Below are 16,745 nucleotides of genomic sequence, written 5' to 3'. Positions count from 1 at the left end.
TTCGACGCATCCAGCACGAGAGGAAGCGCTCAGTGGAATACCCCTGATCCCAAATTGGCTCCAATGCTAAAGACAGAAACCTTATCGAAATCCATTACGAGACTTGTGGGAGCAAGGCAGGTAAGGAGGCCTCAGGGTATCAGAAAAATTGGCCTCTGTAAGCCTAAGAGACGAAATTAGTGGGCCACTTTATGATCTTTAGACTATAGCTCTTAGACTACTTATTTTTGTAACCTAAGACTTAGGAGGTCGTTTTTTCTGCTACCCATTAGGGAGGGTGTAAGAGCGTCGTGGGCTTGAGGGAAAGTGTCGAAGAGTGGGACCTGAGAACCGTTGATTGGAGAAATGAGTCTCACAGCTCCGGTCCCGATGGACAAGCCACGAGAGCCAAGTAATGTTGGCAAAGTAGGCAAATGAATTGGTGGGTATAGGGCTTTGCCTTTAGAGAAGAGAAGGTCGGAGATGTTGAAAATCTCCGGAGAGATAAAGAGCGGCGCTGGGGGGTTAGGTGCGTTGTAATTGTAAAGGCTGGTTTTGTCTGTCGAAGGGCGAGGACGAGAAGGTTGAAGTATATTCCGACAGCGATAGAGGAAGATGAAAGTTAGAGAGAAGTTGAAGTGGTCAATTTAGTGATGATGGAAATCTCTAAGCAAATGAAAAGGGGCTGTTGCGGGGGGAGGTGCGCGGTAGTTGTTATGATTGTTTTCGTCTGGTCTGACAAAGGGCGAAGCATCTGATTGAAGTCAGTGCCCAACGTTGATTTCAAATCCTTATATGATTGTAGGACTCGCCTTGAAGGATTTTATATAGGTGCTTAAAAAGTAACTCAGTCAAAATACCAACGGGGGAGCTCTGTTCAAACCACAGGTGAGGCACGTCGAAAACGTTGAAAACACAACACAACACTTGAAATAGTAACGGTCGTCAGATGAACCAATGGCCTGAAAAGGTCCGAATTGTGCAGTTCAAGTAGCACAAAGGTGGGGCCGGTGAAGGTCAGGCCTGGATCAAGTCCCTTTCATCGATTTTCTTTGCCCCTCTCGCACTCCTCTCTACCTATGCCACCTATACCTCAAGCTCATTACTATCAGAAAACATCAAACAGAAAGCGATGGTCTAGTGGTCCGTATGGACCGTACCGGAAGGTAACGTTAGGGATTCGATCCCCCAGTCAGTTGCAGACCTCTTCTGGACCCCTCGTGGGCCAGTGTTAAGAAGTCTTCTCAACGAAGCAGTGGAGTTTGAGTTCCTGGTCGTCTTTCTCTTTTTGCCTTTTTGCCGAAAATGTTTTCGTTCAGACCTTCTCAAAGACCTTCTTGCTTATTCTCCATCGCAAGAATGATGTTAGAATGGTTGCAAGCGATGAAAGACTACCTGCGTAAAACATAGCAGGTCGGTACGCTTGTAATCCTCCATCAGCACCGCCATGACGTTCAAGCAGAAACCCTGCGATGGGTGACCCCTATCTTTGTTAGCACGATCTAGTGATTTTGGTATCTGGGACTTACAAGGAGGTATCCCAATATCCAGCCAACGATCATCATTGCCATTGCTGTAGATACACGTGCTGACCCGAAGACGTTGCTAACAACTGTAGGCATAGACGAGAAGAAACCACCGTTCATGAGTCCGTTGAGCACGGCAAAGACAGCCAGGGGCGCGAGTGACGTCGATGCCGGCCAAAGAGCAAGCATTGTGATAGAGTTACCCAAGAAGAAAGCCCAGAGGGTGTTGATCGGACCCAGGATGTCGCAGAGGTAGCCGCTGATGATACGCCCCACGGCTGAAGCGAAACTGAAGCCTGCCAAAAGACCAGCACCAGTACTTGTGCTGAGACCCATGGAACTGGAATACAAAGGCAGAAAATAAGGTGGCACCAGGAGTGGAAAGATACCGACTCCAGCAGCGAAGAAGAGGATGGCAAAGTTGAGCTGACGGAACAGATTCCAATCCACAATTCCTGTTCGAGCGAGAGGTGTTCTTTCCTTTATGAGATATGCAGCTGGAAGGCCCGTAACAGCAATGAGTAGCCCTGTAATCCGGAAAGCCCACTCGACGCTGTACTTTTCGATCAAAGAATCAATTGCAATACTCATGATGGCACCACCGAAGCCTCCTCCAGCATAGATGATACCGTTAGCGATACCGCGTCGTTTCATAAAGTACTGCGCTGGCACCACAGAGAATGACATAAAGCAACCGCTCATACCCAGTCCTAGTGGCACACCAGGAAGAAATATGAGGCCAACAAGATGATCCGTTACGAAACTTGCAAGGACAAATGAGAGGCTCATAAGGACTATACCGGTACAGCTAAGTGTTCGAGTTCCGAAAGACCGGATCATCCTTGACACCAGCATGCCAACCGCGGCCATAAGAGCTGGGGAGAGAGAGCCGCAGAATGATAAAGCGAGAGGCGACCCAACACCTCGCTCAACGAGGGCGCGTTGATACACACCCCAAGTGTAGCTTAACCCAATCACCCACCATGCTACCTGAGAGACGTTAGACAGAAATTTAAAGAGTTAGGAGCGGGATATTTACCACTGCGCAGGCGACAACCACGACCCATCCGTAGCCTCCGTCTGGGACTGTGCTATCTGCGATGCGCGATGCTTCAAGAGCTGGATCATCGGAATCGTTGTGGTGACTTGATGTCGTTTCGGCGAGCGCTCCTCTTGGACGAAGGTTGGAGGAAGAAGGTTCGTAGGATGTCCCGTTACCTAACGGTTCGAGCTGAACGGCAGTTGTGGTTGACATTTTGACTTCACCTCTTTGTCAAGTCGAGAGTTACAATGTCATGCGCCTTTGTTTTGATTAAAGAGGGAGGAGTAGAAAGTGGCGTTGTGCGGCGAAAAGTGTCTTTATCTCTAGGATGTCACCCAAAGGGCGTCAACTGCTACTAGGATGGATTCATCCACGCCAAGATAGCACAAAGCGAATACCTCCAGTTTCCAAATGTATGACATGAATTAGATTCATTAAAATTGTCTCTAGTAATACTATTTGCTTCTTTTTAAAACATCTATACTGCATCACTTTTGATCAAAGCTCATGTTTTCTGTCAGGATCATGAATATGTAGATGACATTTTCACTGTGAGTCGCAGTTGTAGAAATAAGGGCGGTGGCAAACCGAATCTCACCCCAATCAATGGTTATGATCTCATTCTTGTTTCGAACTACATACTCGTCAATACAAATAAATACCCCAATATCTCGTGTCCTTCACCGTCGCCTCTCTTGATTCTCAATCAATCGCTCATCTCATCTCATCACAATCTCAATTCTTCCCTCATCTCATCAACATAATGACATCATCACAAGACCCTTCAATTCTCACCGAGACCTTTCACTATGAAACCTCAACTCATGTGTACGATATTAAATGGGGAACATTGGGCGATAAAGGTCTCCCTCCCCTCATCTTTGTTCACGGAACGCCTTGGTCTTCACGTGTCTGGAACAACTTCGCTATTGCCCTATCGCGTCGATTCTGTGTTTATCTTTTTGATAGGCCTGGTTTTGGTGAATCGCCCCCAGAACATCTAAAGCCGGGTCTGCTGCCCAGCATACACCCTGTTGAACAGTTCGACAGCAACCTTGCGCGACAAGCAGAGGTTTTTGCTGCACTCTTCCAAGAATGGGAGGGTAACTGGTCTTTTCCAACAGCCCATGGTAAGTATCAGGGTTCAAACATTGAAGATCGAACACCCTAAGAGCAGGGTCAATGAAAGCTCACTTCACACACGAAGATCGAACACAAGGTTAATGTTTGGCAGTCGCCGCTCACGATAACGGAGGTTTAATCAGTCTTCGAGGATATCTCTTACATGGATTACCTTATGAGAGTCTTTGTCTGATCGATGTTGTCGCGATCGGACCTTTTGGTCAACCCCTCTTCAAGAGCATGGCTGAAAACCCTCATATCTTTGAACAACTCCCCGACACAGTATTCGAGGGAATCCTAGAGAGTTACATCAGAGACGCGGCATATCACGAACTACCAAGCGAAACAATGCAAATGCTCAAGGAGCCCTGGTTACGGGAAGGCGGCAAACGAGGTTTCATTAGAGAACTGTGCCAAGCTAATTGGAGGAGCACGGAAGAAGTCGAAGGGCGATATGGCGAGGTTGGGTCAAAACTACGCGTCACGGTCATTTGGGGAGGTGACGACAAATGGCTTCCGGTTGAAGGGGCGTATAGATTGGGAAATGTATTGAAGGCTGAGGAAATCGTCGTTATTGACAAGGCTGGTCATCTAAGCATGATAGATCAGAGTGCGCAGATGGGCATCGAGCTGGGTACATGGCTCAATGAAGCTTCCCATGAGCAGCGTTCGTAAATAACTAAATGGAATATATTGAGACGCGTCTCAATTGCTTTGTCTCACACGATCATCATACTTCGAGGAACACCCACATCAAGCTTTGTCTCACAATGATTTCTCACTAGCACATGTGGTGGTGAGATTAACCCGAATCTCACATTGATTTATGGATTGGCTCTTTTTGACTGTACCCTATAGAGCTTTACATACCAAATTTCCAGCCAGTGTCCAGTAACAGAGCATCCCGAATATGAGATCTGTTTTGAGAAACTAGTCTGATTCTAGAGGAAACCATCAGGATGCGTGGCTTTTGTTGATTGCGAATCTTGATCCATACTACCCTACAACTCACGCCGTCGAAGCCGATCGATCCGAGTCGAGATCCGTGCTAGCTCTGCCCCTTCTCCAATTTAGTTATTAGTTGGACCTGCAAGGGCGGAGTCACTGTGGAAGCCCCAACCGAGCTTTTCAGCCGGACACTATTTATTGAAAATCAGTGACCGATAAGCATTTTCATCCTCGTGTGGAATTGGAAAAGGATGTTGCATGTTACCGTACCAGTGAGCAAAAATAGACGTGATTTGCTCGTATGATAGGCCATAATATCGCTTGCCAGACCCTTATCTCGCACCTTTCTCTCTCCAAAACAAACCTTGCCTGTCAAATTTTACGAGCTGACCAGAGGATTCAGTGCCTGACTAGCAGTAGCCTCCACTCCAAAAACTTCAAGATCCGCCAGGAGAAGGAAAGTCAATGATGAAACTAGACGAACCGCAAACAAGTCAAGCTCAGATCATTCAGCTCTCCCAGTTATTATGGTCCAGTTCGATGTCAGCATCGAATCATATCTGTTTTTCCCCGTAAATAATCGATAATCGCTCCATTCATGGAGCAAGGATGCCCCATTACGCGTCAGAGCTTGCGTATCCACAAGACAAGGATCTAGGGGACCCAGTAAAGCGACCATCTTCATTTCCTCTCCGTATAGCTGATAACTAACACCTGCCTAACGTCGACCAACAGTGATTAGCCAAGATCAGCTAAACCAAACCTGAACAAAGGTTCAGAAGGCGCAGCAACAATAAGGAGAGAGAAATATCGCATGCTCAGGGCATTATTTATTTTTATATCCACTGGTCTAGCCACATGTATTCGTCTGATCTTCTTCTTCTTCCCACTTGCCGAAAGTTTGCTCTTTCTGACCAGTGTCAAGTGGTAGGCTGACGTCGCATTCTTTTAACTCGTGTCAATACACACCGTCTTTCGTTACCTCTGTTGTCTACCACTTCATTCGTTTTAATATTTATAATAAATCTTTACTTCAACTCTTCTAATCAATCCCATTCTTTGCAACTCCGCAAAAATGGTCTCTATGTGGTCAAGAATTATGCTGGCTGCCAGTCTTGCAGCTTCAGTTACTGCGCAAACGTATTCGAGCTGCAATCCCATGAAGCAGTGTTGGTAATCCCTAAACAGTGGACTTTGATAATGGCGAATGAACTAATGTGGCTCATAGCATGTGATGCTAACCCCGGTCTTGCTTCTTCGTCTTACTCGGTAGACTTTACCAAGGGTAGCGACGACGACAATTGGGAAGGAACAGGTCACGGAGACGTCAAATATACCTCGGAGGGTGCTGAGTTTACGATCAACAAACAGGGCCAGTCACCTACTATCCAAACAAGCTGGTATATGTTTTTTGGTCGTGTCGAGATTCACATGAAAGCTGCTCCTGGACAAGGCATTGTTTCGTCCATCGTCTTGCTGTCAGATATCCTTGATGAGGTGTAAGTTACGTCCATCGCAGACGGCGTATAGTGTACTAACATGCGCAGTGACTGGGAGTTTCTGGGAGGTAGAGATGCCGAAGCCCAAACGAATTTTTATAGCAAAGGTAGCACCGACAACACCCAAAGTCTTACATTCCCGGTCGACAACACTCAGTCAGAGTTCCATAACTATACTGTACATTGGACCCCAGTGTCATGTGAGTGGTACATCAACGGTGTCGCTGTCCGAACCCTCAAGTATGCCGAATCTCAAGGAGAGAACTATCCCCAAACACCTATGCGTGTGAAGCTCGGAATCTGGGCTGCAGGAGACGTTGATGAGAACCAAGAAGGAAGTGAGTATATTTATGACGATATTATGGGAAGAAAGGCTAATGTTCTTGTAGCGGTTGAATGGGGAGGAGGACCCACCGACTTTTCAAAGGTCCCCTTCACTATGACTGTGCAGAAGGTCAAGATTGAGAACCTGAACCCTGCTGAGAGTTACTCCTATGGTGACCGATCTGGATCTTACAAGAGCATCGACTTTGACAAGAAGGACAACGGCAGCGACGACAAGGACGACGATGAGGATGAAGACGAGACAGAGTCAACAACTGCTTCTGAAACTGCCTACAAGACAACATCCGAGACTGCTGAGTCTGCCACCGAAACCAATTCCGACTCCGACTCTGACGCCACAACCATGTCTACCGCAAAGGCAAGTGAGACTGGAAGCAGCGACTTCAAGAACAACAAGGCTGCCGAGACAAGCGGTTCTGAAACCGATGGAACTTCAACAGGAAGCAGTGCTTCTGCAACTGCTGATAGTGATGAGAACAGTGCTTCCGGAAACATCCCCAAGATGTGGTTGAGTGTCGGCGCTCTTTTCGCTGCTATGCTTACAATGTAAATCTTTGCTATGGTATAGAGAGAGCTTTTTTCTTGTTGATTAAGTTTCGGTTCCTTATAGATTGGTTGCATTCGTTTATAGATCGTTTGAATAGACATTCTGTGGGGTTCTGGCACGTGGTTCACAACGGCTCACAACGTGCATCACAACGTGGTACTTCACGTGGTTAGCCGAACCATCCTTTCATAGAGACCAACCTCAGTTCGAACATAATAGACGAAATCAGTGAGCCACTTTATGCTACTAAGGATAGGAGCTTACTCTGTATCCATAAACCCTAAGCCTGGAGTTCAAATGATGTGTGACGCCCCTGTCGTTCACTCCTTTCAATTTCTTGATCAGTTCGGTCAACATACTTTCCCCTATTCAGACCATATTTATGTGATTGTGTCCTGATAGGTCCAGTGAAAGACGGTAGTAATTCTAAGCAATCTGTGACTCGGCAGCACCTGTCAACCTTTTCGTCTTCCCGGAATGATCTCGCCAGTATTCGCTTCAGCCTCATACCCTAAGAATAGTAGATGTAATCGCCAATTTATAACCAAACACCAACCATCTAGAACCAAACACCATAACAAGTCTCCCTTGCAAGTTTATAGTAATCGGCAATTACTTGTTCATTTTCCAGTATTCTTCTTCATACATTCTGGACAACTGGATTCATCCGTGTACTCAGTCTTCGTTGGGTGATGAACTCCAGAACAAACCCCATTTTCTTTATATCCCTCACATTGTTGAGTCACACCATGTGTCGTATTGATGACGTACCAGCACACTGAACACTTTGTCACGATACGAATGGTAATGCACATCTTGGGTTGGTGTCAATCCCTGTGCGACGTTTGCATTATCGAGGCCTGATGTTTAATGGAGGTTGACGTCTCAAGAGAACTGGGGAGATATTATATAGCACTCAGTCTTTTGTGGATGGGCGATAAAGACCCTTGGATGCGTTGGATCCTCGTAATACCGAACCCCGTGCTCACAAGCAGGTGATCGCTGTGACAGGTTGTTCAAGGAAGGACGTTCATCCGTTCCCAAGTTGTACATAAAATATCGATGGCGGAGGCAGTAGAATTGTTGGTGAGTGCGATAACGTATAAAGGACTTATCTACAAATGACTGAATCGGGTGGCAGTTTGAAAGTACAAGTATCTACCAATAACGACTTAATATAGTTCTGATATATAGGAACTACTAATCTTTCGCTTATAACACATGAGGTACGACAAGGAATAGAGCAAGTAGGAACACATGCGCTGAACTGTGTCGTATTGGAAATCACCTATCAATCTTGCGTCCACTCCAACCCATCTCGATCCAGTGCATCGAACGAATCATTTACTCCCTCCCTTGGCTTTCTTCTTCCTCTCTTCCTCTCTCTTTACGCAAGGGCCACAATCCGCCGGGTCGGCATATATAGTGGGTTTTTCTTCAGTTGTTTGTTCGCAAGCACGACCTTGCTGGTGAATTTTGCATCGGAATGTGCACGGGTTGTCCTCATTCAAAATGTGCATGCATTGCTTGCATTTCGTAAACTGGTGAGTGTAGGTACACATTTTGAGTTGTCAATCCTGGATATCAGTGGGGTTCTGTGGTTGAGTTGGCTGCTATGGAAATAGTTTGGAAGAATACATTGCCCGTGGGCATTGATAGTTTATATATAAGAACATCAGACGTGAACAAGAGCTCAGTGCATTACTTGAGCTTGAGTATCACTAGAAATTGTTTTAGCGAGTCTCTTTTTTGGTCTGATTAGGTAGATAGAGTCGTCTATCTAGCATCTAAAGTCGAGTTCGTTATTGTTTATGTAGTAGTGCTATTATATTTATAAAAATGCTCAGTGATGTTGTGGAGACAGTACTTTTCAGTGTTGGTAACTACTCGTATCAAGGCAAGTAACAATGCATTCTATCTTTTTTTGCTTATTCTTTCCTGTCGCAATCCTGATTCACCTGCTTGTTTGGCTTTCATTGTTACGTAGGAACGATTACATCACAATCCCCCACTATCTACCCCGCCTTTAATCTCAACCTTGATTCAACCTGGCCTTTTATCGTCAGGAAATATTAAAACAGCATATCCTTTCCCACCAAGAGGTTTGGCCTATATAGAAAGTATTGTATTCACTTAAACAGCCCAATATGACGCAGTCCAAACACGACATTGGGGCTTTGAGAGCTCAGTTTCCTGCTTTGCAGCAGAAACAAATCTTTTTAGACAACGCTGGTGGTAGCCAAATCCTAGGCGCCGCAGCCGACTCGTATGCGAAGCACTCGAAAACATTGTTCATCTTTTACTGACCTCAATTAGGATACGGGATTATCTAATCACTTCAAATGTGCAAATGGGCGGATCCTATGCCGCGAGTCAGACAGCAGCCAAGAAAGTGAACAAAGGTTACGAAGCAGGTTCACGATACATCAATGCACTTCCAGACGAGATCGGTATATCACAAATGAAGCCCATGTTGGATAATACTGATTAATGATACAGTTTATGGCGCCTCTTCCACTCAACTTCTGCGTAACCTGGCCATTGGTCTCACATTTGCAGAAGGCGACGAGATCATCGTTTCAACCCTTGATCATGAAGCCAACATCGCCCCATGGCTGAATCTTGCAGAACGACAGGGCCTGAGTATACGATTCTGGAATCCTGAAGGGCAGGGTAACAACCCGAAACTTACAGTTGAGAGTCTCAAGCCATTGCTGTCCAACAGGACAAAGTTTGTGGCCTTTACTCACACTACCAATCTGCTTGGCTCCATCCATGACGTGAAAGCCATCACGGCGGCTGCTCACGAGTTTCCTGACGTCCTTGTCTGTGTGGATGGAGTCGCTTATGCCCCCCATCGCCCAGTCGATGTGAAGGATCTCGGAGTCGACTTTTACTGTCTATCATGGTACAAAGTCTTTGGTCCTCATATTTCCATGCTGTATGCCAGTGGAGAAGCCCAGAAGCAACTGCGGCCTTTATGCCATTACTTCAACCCCTCGGAATCTCTGTCTGACAAAGCATCGTTCGCTGCTGGGAGCTATGAGCTGATAGCGAGCATTCCTACGGTTGTAGATCACATATCCGAACATGGCTGGGAAGGCAGCGTCAAGCAAGAGACACAGATTCAAACCATGCTGCTCGATTACCTATCGAAGCGAGAGGACATCACTATCTATGGAGAACCCAGTGCTGACGCAGAAAGTCGAGTACCTATTGTGAGCTTCACTGTGGAGGGGTGGAACTCTCGAAGTGTCGTAGCTGCTATCGAAGCGAATTCGAATATTGGCTTGAAGCACGGTCACTTCTATTCCCATCGGTTAATCACAGAAGTCCTGGACTTGGATGCCGGGGATGGTGTTGTGCGAGTGAGCATGGCACATTACAATACCCGTACGTTTCTGAACCCGTGATCAGCGACGATGCTAATAGTGCCTAGGCGAAGAGATCGAGGCGGTGATTTCGACATTGGAGGATGTTATTGTGAGGAAAGACCAAGTAGAAAAGAACGGAAAATAAGCAGAGGCTATGGGAATATCGGCAATGGCGGTGAGAGTCTATACAAAACCGCTGTCAGCAACAAGCATGCCGCGACAGCTGAGGGAGGATGTCTTTACCTACAAACTAAATGTCGGGAAATTTCGAACGTACTCAGGTAATAGAGTGATCATGTAAGAAGTTGTGTATTTTTCTATATCCCTATCCAAAGTTGCTTGTTAACAAACTCAAACAACACCTTTGCTTTTTCTGATATATCATATCTATCCATCACAACGTCAACCAGCGTCAAGCCCTTTCCAGTGGAGAATCCCTCAGAGTTGATAACACTGTCCATCTCTTTCCAGGTCCGTACGCGACAAGACTGGATTGGATATCCATCAGGTTCCGGACCAAAAAGATTAGGCCCATGACTGTAGTTCCACGGCGCGACATCGTTGTACTCCTCATCCATGCCGTGGATATATCTCTTATTATTCCTATATGAATAGTTAGTATTATCATATATTCTCTGGAGTTTAGGGTACTTAGGCCCGTATTCGCATTTGGCATCTAACTTAGACCACACATCGCTATTATTATTACCTCCTTGCAGGCGCACAGTGGGCAAAAGAGGAGGGGCCCGCACATTGATGACGTCTTACCCTATGATGTCGCTTCAAGGCTGTATACTCTGCTGATGGCGGCGTAGCTTCTTTCTATACACCTGGTAGATCTGTGCCGTACGTCATATGCTTAGCTCTGGGTCTTTTGGAAGGGCTCGAAGTGCTAGATTCTACTAGCCTCATTATTTGGAACTGCCATACTTAGTTGTTGTAGATTAATTGATCAAATAATGATAATAAGGAAGAGTCGACTGGGATATTCGCTTATCAATCACGTTACGCCATCTGTGGTATAATCAAAACACACTGCTACAAAAGGACCGTCCGCTCCACAATAATTTCTGACGCATCTCTTTTTGCTGCAGCGGCTACTCTATTTCAGGAAGATTGAGTCATCGCTATGTGGTCACGCGCACTCACCTCTGAAGCTTGTATGTAAGAGCCTCAATTTTCTAATAATACCGCGACGAAGAAGTATTCCAAGAGACATAGACCACCAACACCCTGAAGCCGAGTCCTCTAAGATTTTCAGACTCGAGTATATCAGCATGTACGACCTTGTCGTAGTTGGTCATGGCATTGCCGGCCTCGCCGCTGCAGTATCAGCTGTAGAATTCTTGCCCTCGGCGCAGATAGCCGTGCTAGAGCATGCACCAGAGCATGCGAGCGGTGGAAACTCACGCTGGAGCCCTGCCAACATGCGAATGCCATCTGTCAATGAGGTATTGCCAGGCTTCGTGGACGACATGTTGGCTGCAAGCGGAAGTGGTGGCGACCGCGCGTATTTCGAAAGGCTGGCTAGCCAGGCCCCTGAAGCCCTCCAATGGCTCGAAAAGCAGGGGGTGCAGTTTCACGCCATGGACTATTTCTTGAAATCTTGGCCTAACAGGATCCAGCCTATTGGCAAAGGTGCTGCCATTTTCGAAGCCCTCAAGCAATCAGCCAAATCGAAGGGTGTCCAACTGGTGTATAATTGCCGTGCCCAGCGACTTCATCTCGGCCGAGGACAGGCCATGATTGAGGCAGCTGATGGGCGACAAATCATTGCCCGGTCTGTTGTGCTTGCCAGTGGTGGGTTTCAAGGTAGTCCAGACATGCTGCGTACTCATCTTGGTCCTGGTGCGGAGACGTTGAGACCGATATCACCTGGGACGGCCTGGAACGCCGGCGACGGCATCCAGATGGCGCTGGCTAACGGAGCCAAGGCCTCTGGCGATTGGAACGGCATGCACAGCGAAGTAATCGACCCACGGAGCAGTCAGCCAGCACCACTGGTCCTCAGTTACCCGTACGGAGTTGTGGTGAATCAGGACGGAAAGCGGTTCGTAGATGAAGGTGCTGGACTCGTGCATGACACGTGGGAGCACCTTTCCAGAACCATACATTTTGACACACCAGGCCACTTAGCCTGGGCAATTTGTGATTCCAGATTCTTTCAATTGGAGGACCATGAGGCAGCTATCCGCTCCGATATGCCGCCGGTGACAGCGGACACGATTTCTGGTCTGGCGGCACAGATGGGGATGCCGGAACAAGCGCTTCTGAACACAATCTCAAACTACAATGCAGCCTGTAACGCAAACATGTCTGGCTTTACGGCGGGCCGGCTTGATAATCTCGCCACTACCTCAGACTTGCAACCATCGAAATCGAACTGGGCTAGGCCGCTCGACGCTCCGCCGTATACCGCATTCCCCTTAGCAGCGGCCATTGTCTACACTTTCGGTGGCATTGCGACTGATGTGGAAGCGCGCGTTCTTGGCCAGAGAGGCATCATTCCTAATCTATATGCTGCAGGCGAGATTACTGGCCATTTCTACGAGAAGGCTCCGAATGCAGTGGCCGTTATGCGGGCACTCGTCTTTGGACGTATTGCTGGCCTCCATGCCATAAGCTCCCATTAGACAGAGAGAAGTGTACCGTTGGGTTAGTAGGGTTGAAGGGTTAGGTGTTTGTGGTCAGCCTTAAAATCTTACATATTATTGGTCATCTCTTTGACTCATACTCGCAGATCACTCTGTCAAACTTAAAGTTACACATTGAAAGACCACCCTTACTCCAACTCCTTACCCACCATTACCATCATCGGGTTTATACCTACAACAAGACTCACCACAGAGGCACTTCTTGTTTAAACCACGCCAATAACTCTCGGTATAATCCACCGTGATCTCCATCCCCGCTTCAATGCCTTTGCTCACGAGTAGTACGTGCTGAGTACCGAGCCAGACAAACTTCTCAAACTGCGCATTTGGTTTGCAACTGTGGTTTGCAAACCGGGTAAAGTTTCCCTGCCTTCCCTGCCAGATCTGATATCTTCTTCCGCCGACTTTGCTATCCATAACATCTTGTTCTTCGATGTCTTTCGTGACCAAGCCGACAAACTCCCCAATTGCAGTGCCTCTTTCAAAGGCTACCAAGGCTTGAAGGCCGTTGTTGCGGCCGTTGGATGTACGAAAGACTTGGACTGCAATTGGTAACCTTGGGGCGCCGAAAAGATTGGGAAAGCATTTGCAGGCGTTGGTTGTGCCTTCATTGGATTGGACTTCGTTGCACAAACCGCATATATTGACGCCCGAAACACATACAGCACTTGACGGAGTCCAACGAGGATCATCGGCCCCCCACGACGAAGTGTCAATGACTGACTCATCGACATGTTCGAATGTGAAGTTTGAATCGTATTTTAGGTACGTCGATCGGAGAGGAACTGGGTCTGAGCCATCTTGATGAACTACCCAGTCGTGAGGATGTCCAAGAAAACGTGTTTCTGTCGACTCACCAACAATGGCCAAAAGCTGCCGCCAATTTTTATGCAGAGTATCAGCAGCGACTTCCATTCTTATTCCCAAAGCCCGCGCTCGGGAAAACTTGTCCTTGTCAAAGTCAACGCGATACTTGCACAGTCGATAGAGTCCCATCCCAGAAAAGACCAGCGCCACCCAGCCAAGAACATCCTTGATCTCTTTGTATCCTCGCCAAATAGCCATCTTGTTTCGAAGTTCCTTCTCGCTCCAGCCAAAGTCCTTGCACGCTTCTGTTATAGCTCTCATACGACTTCTTGTCATTGACAAATTTGCATTCGTGCTGGCAAGGTACCTGACGTAAGAGTCAAATAGCTCAACCCACCGTGCTTGAACAATGACTTCGATGGACCGACATGTGCGGCTGGCTTGGGTGACTCTTCGACAAAACAGATTACTTCGGTTGAACGACTCCCAAGTGTCATCAGGTCGCATACTTGAAGCTGTCGGTACAACGTCCCTACAGAGACCGTTCCACGACGAGTGAGAAGTAGCTTGAACTTGTTCCGTAAGAACATGCGGTTCGAGAATCAGCCCGGAATGTATCTGCTCCCAAACTCCGACAATAAACTTTCCCAGAGAAGACTCTCGTGGATGAAACACGCCATCGTGCTTAACCTTGACCCTTTTGGGAAAGTTCTCTTGGCCGACCTGCATCTGTCTCGGACTTTCGTTCTCAACTCCGTCATCTTCTACCGGAACATTCCCTTTTACCGCAGCCAACCTCAAACCTCCGTGCCTCTTATGAGTCTGATGACTCTTGGTACTTCTTTGAACTTCGATGCGTCTCCGATTGGTTGGTATACGGTACTCTGGAGATGCCTCTCTCGAGTCAAAGCTAGGACTAGCAGGATCGATGCTGCACGTGGCCGTGCCAATGCGAAGAGGGATTTTATGCTTCGACAAGATTCGTCAGTATAAGTTTCTCTCCCAGTATGGTTTTCATGCCACGAAATTGTCTCGTAATCAATTAATCGACCTACTGAGAGAAGGTGTCCTGACTGCATGACGGGTTGTTCATTGGCTTCGAAAGTATCCGATCTTTCACCATCAGCGCTATTCCCTTCTTGGATAAAGATTTGTAAATTCAATGCTGGATTGTCGAGTTTGTCTAGAGAACAGGCCAACAGCGCGGCAGTTAAATTGGGATAGAAGTTTGTGTCTTCCAAGATTTGTCGGATATCCATCTTGACTGTGAGCACTTTCGCGAAGAAAACACTCGATGAAACAAAAGAGGAAGTACAAGAATGTGAATGCTCCGATAATTCTGCTCGGGCATATTTCTGATTCTAAATAGATTCTAGCGTAATGCCTGAAATGTTTATAAACCTTGCCTCTTTTGGTGTGTTCAACGTAAGAGCGAGCATCATTGTATCGTGGTGTTGATTGGTGGACTTTAGCTCAAGTCCGAAGTGGTTCTCTTTAGCTCATGCTACCAAGACATGGTACTGGGACTCGAAACACGATTCATTGATGGTGCAGGGTCCTGACGCCTCTTTACGCCTCTCCATACCACAACTGCATGATCGTAGGGCTGCCTCAACGGTGGCAGCACGAAGCATGATAAATCTTCTCCTCTAAGTAGTATATCGCAGTCTATATTTAAAGATTTAGTTTCGGCTTCAAGTCACAGACTGATGATGGTGCGGACATAGACGACAAGGGTTGATTATCCTGGTATTTTTAGATGTACAAGATAAGATGGTTTGTTGATAAAAGAATCATCACGTCGCGTAGATAAGATCTGTAACCCAAAGCACTGGATCAAAAAGGTTCTCGGTTCCGAGTTTCAGTCATAGAGAAGGGATTCCAGAACAATTGTCTTGGCTTCGGGTACACGTTTCCGTTAGCCATAAAGTATCGCATTGAGGAACTTTATACTCTCGTGCTATTGGTCAGAAAGGGTCTCTTTTTATCCGTAACAGTAAGTGGAGACCATCCATCTAACAGACGTAACATGGTCCCAGTCACGCTACAACCAACAACCACAAACTATCCTACGTCTGATGTAATTCTTCTTCTTTTTAAATTTATTTCTCATTGTTGCTGTACCGTCGTATACGTATCATATCTCTCAAGTTTGATCAATATGGACTTCTTACCTTTCCATGCCGAGGATAGAAAACCTGGTGTCGACTACGTTAGATGTCAAAAAGAATTCGAGATCCAGTTGATGTTACTCCAGGAGGATATCAAGAATGGCTTTGGGTGGACCCAGAAGCGGGGAGATGGATATGGGATTTGCAATATATCATGGACTTCTAATCAGAACAGTAGGCTATTCTGACCAAGTCTCGTGTTACTTTGCTAACCATGCTGCAAACAGATTTCTCATCAAGTCCACCACAAGAGCGAAGCACAAAGGTAGAGCCGATCCCTCGCATCAAATCTTGACAGCAGGGTGCTGGAGTTAAATCTACTCTTAAAAATGGACACTTACACCAGATTCATCCCATACTTCTATCAATGTCACATCATATATGGGGACGTACTACACACGACAGCGATTGAACAGGACTTGGAGACGGGCGACTTTATGACTCACGAGTTTCATTATATCAAATTTGGAATTATATTGCACGTATTATTTAGGAAACAAATTTACCCCTTGCAAATTTCTACTGAGAAGGCGATCTAATAATGCTGTCATGGACCCACTGCTATGAATCGACGCCCCCAGACACTACTTGCTATAGACTAACCTCTTGTGCTAAGTATTAAAAGCATCTGAATGCTCGGGGCCAAGATACGCATAAATAAGACGTTGCCCACCAATAAATATATAGTATCTGTCTTCTTGAAGCCTTGCCATACTGGGTTCCGAGGCATA

General features: G+C 46.6%; 7 protein-coding genes across 7 annotated transcripts; 5 read left to right on the top strand and 2 right to left on the bottom strand.

Annotated features, from left to right (window-relative positions):
• Positions 1-1,294: 1,294 nt before the first annotated feature.
• FPOAC1_005372 (uncharacterized protein) lies at positions 1,295-2,760 on the bottom strand (the record flags this gene model as incomplete). Its single annotated transcript, XM_044849900.1, has 3 exons — positions 1,295-1,462; positions 1,509-2,495; positions 2,545-2,760. The coding sequence occupies 3 exons, from the start codon at positions 2,758-2,760 to the stop codon at positions 1,295-1,297; spliced, it is 1,371 nt and encodes a 456-aa protein (XP_044708610.1).
• A 550-nt stretch (positions 2,761-3,310) lies between these two features.
• On the top strand, positions 3,311-4,344 carry FPOAC1_005371 (uncharacterized protein; the record flags this gene model as incomplete). Its single annotated transcript, XM_044849899.1, has 2 exons — positions 3,311-3,677; positions 3,782-4,344. 2 exons carry the CDS (start codon positions 3,311-3,313, stop codon positions 4,342-4,344), a joined length of 930 nt encoding a protein of 309 aa, XP_044708609.1.
• A 1,348-nt stretch (positions 4,345-5,692) lies between these two features.
• On the top strand, positions 5,693-7,011 carry FPOAC1_005370 (uncharacterized protein; the record flags this gene model as incomplete). The annotated part of the gene is made up of 4 exons (XM_044849898.1): positions 5,693-5,786; positions 5,846-6,116; positions 6,165-6,454; positions 6,506-7,011. 4 exons carry the CDS (start codon positions 5,693-5,695, stop codon positions 7,009-7,011), a joined length of 1,161 nt encoding a protein of 386 aa, XP_044708608.1.
• Positions 7,012-9,155: 2,144 nt separating this feature from the next.
• Positions 9,156-10,527, top strand: FPOAC1_005369 (uncharacterized protein; the record flags this gene model as incomplete). Its single annotated transcript, XM_044849897.1, has 4 exons — positions 9,156-9,274; positions 9,325-9,458; positions 9,508-10,401; positions 10,448-10,527. The coding sequence occupies 4 exons, from the start codon at positions 9,156-9,158 to the stop codon at positions 10,525-10,527; spliced, it is 1,227 nt and encodes a 408-aa protein (XP_044708607.1).
• A 1,132-nt stretch (positions 10,528-11,659) lies between these two features.
• On the top strand, positions 11,660-13,015 carry FPOAC1_005368 (uncharacterized protein; the record flags this gene model as incomplete). The annotated part of the gene is made up of 1 exon (XM_044849896.1): positions 11,660-13,015. One exon carries the CDS (start codon positions 11,660-11,662, stop codon positions 13,013-13,015), a length of 1,356 nt encoding a protein of 451 aa, XP_044708606.1.
• Positions 13,016-13,123: 108 nt separating this feature from the next.
• Positions 13,124-15,102, bottom strand: FPOAC1_005367 (uncharacterized protein; the record flags this gene model as incomplete). The annotated part of the gene is made up of 3 exons (XM_044849895.1): positions 13,124-13,128; positions 13,225-14,812; positions 14,899-15,102. 3 exons carry the CDS (start codon positions 15,100-15,102, stop codon positions 13,124-13,126), a joined length of 1,797 nt encoding a protein of 598 aa, XP_044708605.1.
• Positions 15,103-16,004: 902 nt separating this feature from the next.
• Positions 16,005-16,309, top strand: FPOAC1_005366 (uncharacterized protein; the record flags this gene model as incomplete). Its single annotated transcript, XM_044849894.1, has 2 exons — positions 16,005-16,188; positions 16,242-16,309. The coding sequence occupies 2 exons, from the start codon at positions 16,005-16,007 to the stop codon at positions 16,307-16,309; spliced, it is 252 nt and encodes an 83-aa protein (XP_044708604.1).
• Between the last annotated feature and the right edge of the window lie 436 nt (positions 16,310-16,745).

This window comes from Fusarium poae, chromosome 2 (assembly GCF_019609905.1).
Source record: "Fusarium poae strain DAOMC 252244 chromosome 2, whole genome shotgun sequence".
NCBI lineage: Eukaryota > Fungi > Ascomycota > Sordariomycetes > Hypocreales > Nectriaceae > Fusarium > Fusarium poae.
The sequence above is the reverse complement of the archived record's forward strand: the minus strand, read 5'-3'. Positions and strand labels throughout refer to the sequence as shown.